The sequence below is a fragment of the Arvicanthis niloticus genome, chromosome 1 (genome assembly GCF_011762505.2).
Source record: "Arvicanthis niloticus isolate mArvNil1 chromosome 1, mArvNil1.pat.X, whole genome shotgun sequence".
NCBI classification, from domain to species: domain Eukaryota; kingdom Metazoa; phylum Chordata; class Mammalia; order Rodentia; family Muridae; genus Arvicanthis; species Arvicanthis niloticus.
Window position 1 is genome coordinate 107,342,188 of NC_047658.1, and position 11,588 is coordinate 107,353,775.

At 52.4% G+C, this 11,588-nt stretch overlaps 2 protein-coding genes across 3 annotated transcripts; one reads left to right on the forward strand and one right to left on the reverse strand.

The window, feature by feature from the left end:
- Positions 1 to 1,152: 1,152 nt before the first annotated feature.
- Bet1l (Bet1 golgi vesicular membrane trafficking protein like) lies at positions 1,153 to 5,209 on the reverse strand. 2 transcript variants are annotated; one of them, XM_034503962.2, is made up of 5 exons: positions 5,095 to 5,209; positions 4,040 to 4,168; positions 2,857 to 2,948; positions 2,549 to 2,605; positions 1,153 to 2,401 (listed from the first exon to the last, which is right to left on the reverse strand). In XM_034503962.2, exons 2-5 carry the CDS (start codon positions 4,056 to 4,058, stop codon positions 2,234 to 2,236), a joined length of 336 nt encoding a protein of 111 aa, XP_034359853.1. In that variant the 5' UTR covers positions 4,059 to 4,168; positions 5,095 to 5,209; the 3' UTR covers positions 1,153 to 2,233. The 2 variants fall into 2 exon arrangements, with proteins under 2 accessions (XP_034359853.1, XP_076769266.1); XM_076913151.1 differs by lacking the exon at positions 5,095 to 5,209 and adding an exon at positions 4,841 to 5,008.
- Positions 5,210 to 5,267: 58 nt separating this feature from the next.
- On the forward strand, positions 5,268 to 11,035 carry Ric8a (RIC8 guanine nucleotide exchange factor A). The gene is made up of 10 exons (XM_034503883.2): positions 5,268 to 5,406; positions 5,700 to 5,747; positions 5,836 to 6,426; positions 6,735 to 6,826; positions 7,346 to 7,496; positions 8,830 to 8,925; positions 9,026 to 9,170; positions 9,249 to 9,393; positions 9,769 to 9,888; positions 10,250 to 11,035. Exons 1-10 carry the CDS (start codon positions 5,323 to 5,325, stop codon positions 10,368 to 10,370), a joined length of 1,593 nt encoding a protein of 530 aa, XP_034359774.1. The 5' UTR covers positions 5,268 to 5,322; the 3' UTR covers positions 10,371 to 11,035.
- The last annotated feature ends 553 nt before the right edge of the window (positions 11,036 to 11,588 follow it).

Sequence of the window (11,588 nt, forward strand, 5' to 3'; positions counted from 1 at the left end):
TAACCTTCGGGAAGCTGGTCTGACCCAGTGGCTGTGGAGCTGATATCCCCCTTCACAGGAGTCATACAAGGAAGAGAAATAGCTGAATGTAACAGGGGCTGCAACCCTGATCCTCAAAGTAGCTGGAGAACTACAAACAGCCACGGAGATGGTGGGTAGGGTGGAGACCTGAGGGGAAAACTAGCCACGTTTGGGGTTGCGGTGGGGATGTCTCGGAGGGAAGGACACTGGTCTAGAGGAAGTTACCCCAAAAGCGCAAAGTTAGATCTGGTTTGCACCAGCATGATGAGACGGCGCTGGCTGTTCCAAGTGCCTTTGGAAGCCAGATGTAGATGCACATGCCTATAATGTCATCATTCAGGAGCCTGAGGCCAGAGGATCAGCAGCTGGAGACCAGCCTAGGCCACATAGTTCAAGAGCAGCCTGGGATGCACAGCAAGCTACTATCTCACAGAAACAAAACAACTCAAGTGCCCTGCAACTCAATGTCTAGCAGCATTCCCAGAAAGAACAAGTCGGCAGTTCACGGTTCTGGGGAGTCAAAGCTGAAGCACGAACATGCTTGCTGTGGGTCTAAATGGAAGAATGATGCGAGCAGCTGGTACCGTTTGGTTACAAAGGGCAAGCCAAAGCCCTGGTCCACAGACGCTGGGTGACAAGAATGAAGTGCCTACAAAGGGAGGCCTCAGGATGAAGGACAACATAGAAGAGCCCAGCTGGAAGTGTGTGGGGCAAACAGCAAAGCCACAGAGCAGCAGTGTGGCATGAGCTGTACCTTGTTTGGGAAGAGGGGCAGGGAATTAGGAAAAACAAAGGATGGGCCCGCCTCCTCCAAGAAGGTTTGGGGCTCAGGCAGACACGATGCAACGGCCAAATAAGCCTAAAGTCAATGTGCTCAGAGGAAAGCAGCTCAATAAAGGAAGAAGTGGACAGGTACCTAGTGCTACAGCAAGACACTGCTGCCAGCATGCTACCAGCATTGAGAGGCCAGGGTGTGGCAAAATCTGGCTTAATTTAGAACACAGAGGTAGTGGTTATGGGCCGACGAGCCTCATGGTATGGCCTCACAGGTAGAGTGAGCCAGTGCATGGAGAGGGAAAGACAAGAACACAGCCATGAATAAGAGCAGAGAAGGGCACGGGACTTCACAGCTCATTTCTTAAAGATATTTTATGTGAAGACAAAAAGTGCTAGGTCCTCATACATTGCTGGCCCTGCCAGCCTCACAGGTCAGTTTGTGTGCAAATGGGGCTGGCCAAGGCAGCAGGGAGGGCCGGTGGAGCAGGCAAGTCTGTGGAATTACACAACAAGGGGGTGGCTCAGTCTCCCTCACACGGAGAGAGACTGGCTGTACAGGGTAGGGCAAGGTTCGGTACAAGGTCAAAAGTTCCCACTACACAAATGCTTTCATAGGTGGTCTCCAGCCCCATAATATCCCCAGCAGAGGGACCACTCCAGCACTGCCTGGCTCAGAAAAGCCACCTTGTACTCTTCTCAGTCTGTTTGTCTGGGGATGGGTACATCTTTGACACTGGGAAGATTTTCCATCCCAAAGACAAACATCTGTGCTCCTGGACACACGGTCTCGTGGCCCAAAAGGATCTTAGTCCAGTGCCTCTGGACTGCAGTCCACTCCTCTATCCACAGCTTTGCCTCTTCTCTGGGGTCTGACTTGAGCCAGCCACTGGTGGGTACAGCCTGCACAGGTCCACTCCCGATCAGCAGCCTCAGCCTGGAGTCACTGCCAGCCCATCCCGGTGACCATCATTTGGAAAGGGCTCATGGCCATATTCCTTTCTGGTGTCAGCTTCAGACTTTCCAGGAACACAGACATGGTTTAAATCAGGCATAAACAGGTTAGGGCAAAACAGAAGACCCTTAAGATACTGGCTGCTGAGGAGTGTGGCTGCTGGCCACAGTGGGTGCATTCGGGATTTACAGATGCTTTGCATAGACCTGGTTCGTTCCTATACAACATGGCTCTGGCTCTGCCAGTGTCTTTAGCACCAGGGAGTAGCACTGGGTTTTGCCTTTTTCTTCTTCTTCCTTCATACACAGGACAAGCCAATATGACAACCTTTGTTATGACAGATGCAGCTGCAGTCGTCCTGACTTAGGAAGATGAATGACCCATGATGACAATTTCAAAGGAATATTTTTTTTTGTAGTCAGGTCCTTAGGAAACCAGGATAGCAGGTGTACAAGAGCCTGACTGCCCGTGGCTCCCATTGGCTCACGTCCTTGTCCTCGACAAGAGGTAGGAGAGGATGAAGAAGGCCACAATTAAGACCACAGCCATACCACAAAGAAGCTTCCGGTTGTCTCGCCCAGACCGTGCCACCGTGGAGAAGCGTTTCACACTCCCTGTGAGTAGGCCAGTCACACTTGTGAAATCTGAGTCCTGCAGGAGAGACCCAACAGGATCACACAGAGTTGGGACCCTTGACTGCCCAACCACGCTAGCACTGAAGGCTTAGAGACAGCAGAGCAGACGGCATGCAGGCAGAGATGACTATAGTTTAATAATATAATGACTGCAGGCACTTACCATGCCATCTAGGTATCGGTTCTGGTCTTCTGTGTCTCTATCAATGTCCAAAGCCAGCTGGTTGGGATACAGAAGGCACAGTCAAGCCAAGCCACAGAGTACGGTGCCCACCTTCCCCTGAGACCAGCTAGACTTTACCTACAACTCTGCTGGGTATCTATTACCAGAGAAAGCTAAAAGGCCGAGGTATTACCTCAGGTATTCCTCGTGTCAGCATGCCCATGGACAGACAGCACACGGCCTCCTTCCTGCCCTCTCAGACCCACTCACCAAAGTATCTCATGGAAGGGAAGAGTGTCACCACTGACCGATTTAAGCCTGGTAACCTTGGAGGCCAGGCTGTCAGCCATCCGCTTGTTCTCTCTGTCTAGAATCTCCTCCACAGCACCAGAGCTCTGAGCTGCAAGAGAAAGAGGCTGAAAGGTAGCATTCACTCATAAATGTGGGGCCTGACTCCTCACTCCAGTGGGGTGTGGCCTAGTGAGACATCTCCAGGCACTCCGCCCATATACTTGTGCTAACTTAGCATGTCCCACCCTATGTTCCAACAGGTAGACCACCTACACATCAGACATTTCGTACGGGTCGTGTGAGTACCTGTGTGCATGCCCAGGCAAGGAGAGGCAGGGGAACCAGCAGGTTCAATCAGTGTACACTACGCTGTTGTATACTGTTCCTGAACCAAAATGAACATTGCCTTAGCTAAAATCACTATCTATGGGTGTGGGACAGGTCTCAAAGGAAAACAGCAAATTCTGACAGAGACCATAGGGAAAACAGAACAGAACAGCCAAGCAGGTGACCAGAAGGCTGTGCGAGGATGACTTGGAAATCAAGTCCAAACAAAGTGTAAAAAAGGTCTTCTTCTGTAGAAACTACCTTGGCCCTCAGTTACGTCTGCAACCACACTGGATCTCTGGAAAACCCAGAGCACTGTGCCTGTGCAAACTTGACTTTGACGGACAGGGACTAGACATGAAGAATTTGTCACAGCATGTAGTTGACAATCACCGGCCTAAGTGTGCCTGGCACTGGTCTAAAGCATAAAAACAACCCAGCCTCGATGTGACCTACCTAAGGGGAAGGCCAGCAGCACCAGCAAACAGGTGCGACCAGCCTCTTAAAGACAGACGGCTGTGTCCTACCAAGCACTGCATAGTCAGTAGTTAGTAGGGTCGAAGCATCTGTATCACAACTGTCACACTGAACACAGGCACGGAGGCCGAGGGTGTGTGTGAACAGAGGCACTCGGGTCCCTCATTAGTAAAACCCTGCTTGGACCCTCTGCTTCCAGCTCTTGGCATCAGCCACACATAAAACTGATGTCATGCAGGCTTGGTGTCCAAGGCAGCGCCAGTCGAAATCTGGCCCAGTTTTTCCTGGAATACGTAAACGCCACCCCATGCAGGCCCCTCCACCGAGAAACGAGCGATGTCTCCGGCTCCAGACTTAGACCTTGCCTCTATTCCTACTACCTTCAGGTGCGCTCACCTCGAGTCCAGTCTGCCATCGCGCCCTCCAGGGTCCCACTCAGGGAGTTCGCAGCACAGCGACGGACGTGGCACCACTACCTGGGTCTTCCGGTTCCGCCTCAGGTCTAATAACTTCCGGGAGAAGGATCTGAAGCGGAAGAAACAGACCAGTAGTTCTTCTCTGGAATGTAAATAAGGGAAGGGCGGGCTACCAGCATTCGGGCCCACGGATTGGTCAGCAATATTAGTCCCGCGCTGTGGGTGTTACCCGGAGCTGGAGCTCAGACCCCAATCTGGAGCGAGGGTAGGAACGGGCTCTGTAAAGCAGTCGGGTACCTCGGGTGCTGCGAAATCTGGGTGTGAGAACTACAGGAGGGGGAGGACCGGCAGAACCGAAAGAGACTGGTGAAGGAGATGGCTGGGGCCTGACACTGAGAAGGGGCAAGCGCGGGATAGCACAGTGGGTGACATCATCCACTGAAGCATTGCTTGTGTGTGTCACCGTGGGGTGCACCGACTCTGCCTTCAGCTAAGTGGCGTGCAGACCAGGCTCCCTACTACACCGCATTCCTACGCTTCTAACTTCAGACCCGGCGCGGCTGGTCGCTCCTCCGTTGCTTCTCCAGCGGCTTTTTCACCGTTGTTCTTCACTTCCTTCTCTCCGATCCTTCCTCACTCTACAGTTTTCTTTTTCTTTTGATGACCACATTCTTTTGGTGCTTTGGTCTTTTGATTGTTCTTAGATAGGTCTGCCCGTTTCTGCCTCTCGAGGGCTGGGATTTTTAAAAGCGTGCGTCACTATACCCGGCTCACCACGTACATTATTTTGACCATCCAAGTCGTTGTAGTTCTCTTTGCCTATTCCCCATGGAAGATGAGCTCCAGGGCCTGGACCTGAATCGTCTTCCTCAACTAAGCAGCCAGGAGCCGATGCTCCCTTTTTAATCACAGTACCGGGACTTTAGGAGGACGGTCCACTCTCAGGCCAAGCCACACCCCACTCACCCCCACCCCCCCACCCCCCGTCTGTCAGGAGCTCGGGCTAGAGAGGAGGGCTCAAAAGGAGGACACTACTTGGTTAGGTAGCATCGCAGCTCCAAGACAAGCGGCTCAGCGACCACAGCCGGGTTGCTCCACCTTAAGCCGGAGGCCAGCCCCGAGCCTGTACACACCCTTGGGCTCGGCTGCTCTCCCAGCATCCCTCACGCGTGGACGCTGGGCTTCCGGACCTGGGCGGAGCCCCCGGGTTTGGCCGATTGCGTCTTCCCGGCCCAATCCTTCCCGCACCCCGTGCCAGGGGCCATGGAGCCCCGGGCAGTTGCGGATGCCTTGGAGACCGGAGAGGAAGATGCGGTGACAGAAGCTCTGCGGTCGTTCAACCGGGAGGTAAGAGGCATCCGGCTGCCGAGGAAATTTCAGGAAGAGAGGAAGCAGCGGTGTGCGCGCCACTCGGCCAGGGTGCGCGTGCAAGTGTGGCAGTGAGCACGGCGGTGGGTGGTGGGCTGGGCCCTCTGGTGTGTCTGTGGTGGGCCAGGTGTATGAGAGGCGAGAGTGGGCCTTGCCTTACGTTCAGAGCGACGGCTGCTGCTTCAGAGGTAGAAAAGCAGACCTGCTGCTCTGGCCCGAGGAGCATAGGTCCTACCTGCATGTGAATCTGAGCCTCCTGGGTCTCCCTGCAGCATTCCCAGAGCTTCACCTTCGATGATGCCCAGCAGGAGGACAGGAAGGTAGGTGTCAGCCCAAGGGGCTCCTAGGGCAGGTACGGGCTGCCCCAAGAAGAGGGCCTAGTGGAACCACTTTTGTTCCTCCCCACAGAGACTCGCAAAGTTGCTGGTCTCCGTACTGGAGCAGGGCTTGTCACCAAAACACCGTGTCACCTGGCTGCAGACTATCCGAATCCTATCCCGAGACCGCAGCTGCCTGGACTCATTTGCCAGCCGCCAGAGCTTACATGCACTAGCCTGCTATGCTGACATTACCGTCTCAGAGGAGCCCATCCCACAGTCCCCAGACATGGATGTCCTACTCGAGTCCCTCAAATGCCTGTGTAATCTTTTGCTCAGCAGTCCTACAGCACAGATGCTAGCGGCAGAGGCTCGCCTGGTGGTGAGGCTAGCGGAGCGTGTGGCACTGTACCACAAAAGGAGCTATCCCCACGAAGTCCAGTTCTTTGACTTGAGGCTCCTTTTCCTGCTAACAGCCCTTCGCACTGATGTGCGCCAGCAACTGTTTCAGGAGCTGCACGGGGTGCGCCTGCTGACTGAAGCGCTGGAACTGACACTGGGCGTGGCCCCCAAAGAAAACCCTCCGGTGACGCTTCCTGCCCAAGAGACCCAGCGGGCCATGGAGATCCTTAAAGTGCTCTTTAACATCACCTTTGACTCTGTCAAGAGGGAGGTTGATGAGGTAGGTTGTAGTTGAAGTCATGGGGGGACTCAGCTCAGCTGGGACATTTTGTGGTTTTGCTTTCCTTTGTACTTCAGGTTGCGGGTGTCAGATACGGCAAGAACTAGAGGACAGTGTAGGCGGGAACTCAGGGAAGGTTTCAAAGCTGTGTTGTGCATGGGGTTGGGGATGGGTATTCTCCACAATGCTTCTGGTGGCCAAAAGCACCATGTGTGCTGTGGACAGGGCCTAGTGAGCAGCTCCATGGGGCCTTGGACCACAAGAACAGGGACTCATTCTCACAGGAGCCCCTTTCTGTCTTTGGTTAGGAAGATGCTGCCCTTTACCGGTACCTGGGGACCCTTCTGCGGCACTGTGTGATGATTGATGGTGCTGGAGACCACACAGAGGAGTTCCATGGGTGAGGGGCGGGGCTTACTGTGTTGGGGATGGCAAGAGTGCCTAGGGATGGGTACAGAAGTCCTTAACCCTAGCTGTGAATCAGAAGTACCTGGGATCCCAGGCCCCATCTTTGAGCATGACTTCATCAGGGGAATGGGACACTAGTGTGTTTCCAGAGAGCCTAGGGAACTCAGGTATGACTAAGAGAAGAGCTATGAACTTAGAGACGGGGCCATAGGTGGAGGCATTGTTGGCCATGGCATTGTAAGGCAGTATGGTGTCTTGCTGGTGCCTCAGCTCATCGTGGTTTTGAGAGATTGCTTGGCATCTCAGCTCAGACAGAATGGTATAGATGGGAGGGTCTACAGAGTCTCCCCACCAAACTTAAGTTGGGGTACCACCTGCCCTTGCCTCTATAATCTTCAGTGCTATCCTTCAGGCCCACATATGTGTACCCCAGGAGAAGGGCCAGGGGTTGTATCTGTGTTAAATATAGTTACTGTGTCAAGGCCTCTGTCTGTCTGTCTGTCTGTCCCAGCCACACGGTGAATCTCCTGGGGAACTTGCCCCTCAAATGTTTGGATGTCCTTCTTGCCCTGGAGCTACATGAAGGATCCTTAGAGTTTATGGGAGTTAACATGGATGTGATCAATGCCCTCCTCACCTTCCTAGAGAAGCGTCTGCACCAGGTAGGAGGACCTGCTATGTGGACACCCAGGGGCTTGGGCACCAGCTGTGGCTACTGTTTCCGCACCATTGGTACTGGCAGGTAGAGTTCAGCTTGATGGTTTATCTTGGACAACTCCTCTGATTGCTAGATGGTGGCCACTCAGTCAGGCCCTCTCAGAAGCTTGCAGATACACCATGTGTGAACCCTCCTGCTGCTGATTACCAAAGAAAAGCAAGCTTCTCAGGGTCTGTTAAGGTGAAAGTTATCTTTTAGGTCTCTGTGGCTCTGTTAAGTGGTTCTCAGAAGCCTTTGGATCCTGCTTTTGACTGTCAGGCTCCTAATGTTTCTATACATGGGCAGTCAGAGGTGACATCAGTTGTCCCTCTGCATTTTTTATTTTTTCTGTTTTGTTTTTTCAAGACAGGATTTCTCTGTGTAACCCTGGCTATCCTGGAACTTACTCTGTAGACCAGGCTGGCCTCAGACTCACAGAGATCCGTCTGCCTCTGCCCCCTGAGTGCTGGGATTAAAGATGCACACCGACACCACCATCACCCCCCAGCTGTCCCTCTGCATCTTATAGAGGCATAACCAAAAGTTATCTGATTCTTATGGGTTTCCATGGAACATCCAGAAAGCTGGTGATGTAGCCTATCCTTGTGGAGCTCACACAGCTGAAAGCCATAGACTGAGATTCATTATCTCTGAGGAGCCATGTTGCTGGGCAGAAGGTGCTCAACACCTATGAGCTTGGTGAGATGTGGCTGCCTGCTCCTGTTGCTGTGGCTGCTGGTGTCAGGCTCCAGGGAGAGAATGGGAAGGAAGGGCAGGGGTAGGTACACTGTTTGCTGTCCATGAAGCACTTTGAATAGGAAATATGTTACTTGCTTTTGCTGTTTCCTGAGGGTAGTGTGTACCTCAGGTGTGCAGACAACTTCAAATGCTTTGTTTTTTGTTCATGGCCCTGGTTTATAGGTGTAACAGTTGGTTTTAAAGAAGCAAGTTAACTGTTTGACCCAAGGCACAAAGTTTTCAGGCACTCCAGAAGTAGGTCTGGTTTCCGTCACTTTCTCCTTAAGGGTTTCATAGACCCTGGACAGGCAAGAATGAACTTGAACTTCTGATTTGCCTGCCTCCTGAGTGCTGGGGGTTACAGGCTCATACCACCACGACTGGCTTCGTGTTTCCATACCTTTGTAAGCTAACAAACACCCAGCACTGTCTTTGGCCCCTAGCTAACTTACTGCAGCATGGCCTCTTTATAAGAGGTTGTCAGAACCATCTGGTGAAGTGTGCAGTGTAACTCCATCTTACCTGGGGAGCATCTGTCAGTGACAGAAGCCCTTCTGCAGACCCACAGGCTGAAGGAGTGTGTGGCACCTGTGCTGAGCGTGTTGACAGAATGTGCCCGCATGCACCGTCCTGCCAGGAAATTCCTGAAGGCCCAGGTACTTAGAAAATGAGATGGAGCTGGGAAATCTGGCCTGGATCCTTTTTATAGGCCCCTGGCTACTCCAAGCCAACACTTAGAGACAGCTGCCTCCCTAGGTCCTGCCCCCTCTGAGGGATGTGAGGACTCGGCCTGAGGTGGGGGACCTGCTTCGAAACAAGCTTGTCCGCCTCATGACACACCTGGATACGGATGTGAAGAGAGTAGCTGCCGAGTTCCTCTTCGTCTTATGCTCTGAGAGTGGTGAGTTGGGGGAGCCCAAGCCCCAGGCCTCCCCTGCCTCAGCCGGATTCACACACTGACCTCTGCCCTGGTCTTCAGTGCCCCGATTCATCAAGTACACAGGCTATGGGAATGCTGCTGGCCTCCTGGCTGCCAGGGGCCTCATGGCTGGGGGCCGACCCGAGGGCCAGTACTCAGAGGATGAGGACACAGACACAGAGGAGTACAAGGAAGCTAAGGCCAGGTATGCTTTCCTAATGTACACTTGGGTTCCCTCATAACCTCATTCCCCTATCCGCCCCCTCCCCAACCAGAACCAGTTGGACAGGATAAGGACTTAAATTCAGGAACTTGTGTTCTGATGACAAGTTATGTCCTGGGTGTACTGTGGCCCAGCAAGTGAGCTCTCTGGGATCCAGGAGGTCCTGGGCAAGAGTTGTCTGGCTGTTGTTTGAGGGAGATCTCCTTTCTGAAGTCCCATCACCACCAAAACCAAGAAGATGGGTTCTTGCTAACCCAGCCCTAAGCATGAAGATGGAGACTACCTGCCCCACCAAGTGTCACTTTCCCTATAGCAGCGTCACTAACCCATTTCCCATGCACTGTTCCTGGGAAGTAGCATCAACCCTGTGACTGGAAGAGTGGAGGAGAAGCCACCTAATCCTATGGAAGGCATGACAGAGGAGCAGAAGGAACATGAGGCCATGAAGCTAGTGAACATGTTTGACAAGCTCTCCAGGTATGTGTTATGAGGAAGGCTTGTAGCTATGAGACATGGGAATGATTCTGTTTTGTGAGCCCAAGGAGACTGGCATAGGGATTAGGATCCCAGTGAGGCTCTATTAGACATTTGAGATAACTTGCCCTAGAGGTAACCCTCTGGCAAAGAGAGGGTCCAGTCAGCATTGAACCCTGTTCCTAGATGATAAAAACAGACAAGAATGTGAAGGACTGTCTAACGTCTCAAAGCTAGTTAGTGGTGGTTAGGATTGGGGCCTAGTTAATGGTTAACCTAGCCCAAGTAGCAGCCAAGAAATGAGCAAAAGCCCCTGCCCTGAACACTGGGTCCCTTCCCCAACAACCCTGTGCTTTCCCTGCAGGCACAGAGTCATCCAACCCATGGGGATGAGTCCCAGGGGTCACCTCACTTCTCTGCAAGATGCAATGTGTGAGACTATGGAGGGGCAACTCTCCTCAGACCCCGACTCAGACCCTGACTGAAGATGGCAGCAGCCTTGCTCCCCTTCAGAACTGGTGCTGCTTCCAGACACATCCTGGGGTGCTGCCTCGAGAAGCCACACCCCTCTCCAGCTGGGGAGCCGTTCTCTCTACTCCTCACATTTCCGTCATCTGCCTTTGGTCCAGTTTCTTGTGTTTAGGACTGTGGTAGTCTTAACCCTCTGTGAAGACTGGGAACCCACCTTTCATTTTCACAAGTGAAGTTGTTCCTTGGATTGGCTGCAGCCATGGCAGAGTTGCTCTGGCACATGAATGTGCATGTATGAGGGTGGTAATGGAGCAGGGTGCACACAGTGTAAGCATGACTGTGCTGGCATGCCAGCCCAGAGCCTGTATGTGGGGCATATGCTGTGTTTCAAACATTTTAGAATCTGTTGGAATTGTTTAAGTATGTCAGAAAACACACCATGCATCACGGTTCCTGCTTCCTGACCCCATAGAGCACTGGGCCAGTGGCCTCTTCTAAATTCTTGGTCCTGGCTCAGCCACCCACTGCAGTATCCATATACCCAAGCCTCCCTGGTTGTGACTCCTGACTCAGTCACAACCACTGGTTTAGTAATTATGTGAAGGCAAAAATTGTCTGACAAGGTAAAATCTGAGATTTCTGAGGCACAGAATAAAGAAGAATTTGGGACAAGACCGTATATCTGTGAAGTAGCTGGGTGAAAGGATATTAAATAGAAACTGATTTCATTCTACTTAACATTCAAGATTTCCTAGATCACACTTCTGCTTTCATTGAAGAACAGGGATAAAGGACAAGACCCCAGTCCCTGGAATCTTGTTGGGTCGTCTCCATATTGTCAGCTGCAGTTGGAATGGGTTGTAACAGTAATGAGGTACTTCTACCTAGCAAATAGCCTAAGCCATTTCTGACTAAGAGCCAAGGAGGAAACCGCCTGTGCTTAGTCATAACTGCACACAGGATAGGAAACGGGAGACCCAGTGGGGTTTCAGATTAATGCCTGCCATTGGTTTTAGCATTATTACTGGAAGCAGCCTGGGTCGAGTAGCGGGAAGTGGCTTAGGGAGGGCTGGGCAGATGGGGATTCTAAAGGAGGAGTGTTCTTGAGGGACTGTAGAAGAGGGGCCTGAGTTAACACCGGGGTAAGTCAAGGGGCAAATGGGCTCAGTTCTGTAATCCAAGAGGAGAACACCCCCATAACCTGAAGTATGTCAACACTTACTATCCCAAAC

Coding starts and splice junctions, on each gene's coding strand:
- Bet1l (XM_034503962.2), bottom strand. Junction 2,606..2,856: donor AGGTTACCAGGCTTAAATCG/GTCAGTGGTGAC, acceptor TATCCCAACCAG/CTGGCTTTGGACATTGATAG. Junction 2,402..2,548: donor ACCGATACCTAGATGGCATG/GTAAGTGCCTGC, acceptor TCTCTCCTGCAG/GACTCAGATTTCACAAGTGT.
- Ric8a (XM_034503883.2), top strand. CDS start 5,323: ATGGAGCCCCGGGCAGTTGCGGATGCCTTGGAGACCGGAGAGGAAGAT. Junction 5,407..5,699: donor TGCGGTCGTTCAACCGGGAG/GTAAGAGGCATC, acceptor GTCTCCCTGCAG/CATTCCCAGAGCTTCACCTT. Junction 6,427..6,734: donor TCAAGAGGGAGGTTGATGAG/GTAGGTTGTAGT, acceptor GTCTTTGGTTAG/GAAGATGCTGCCCTTTACCG.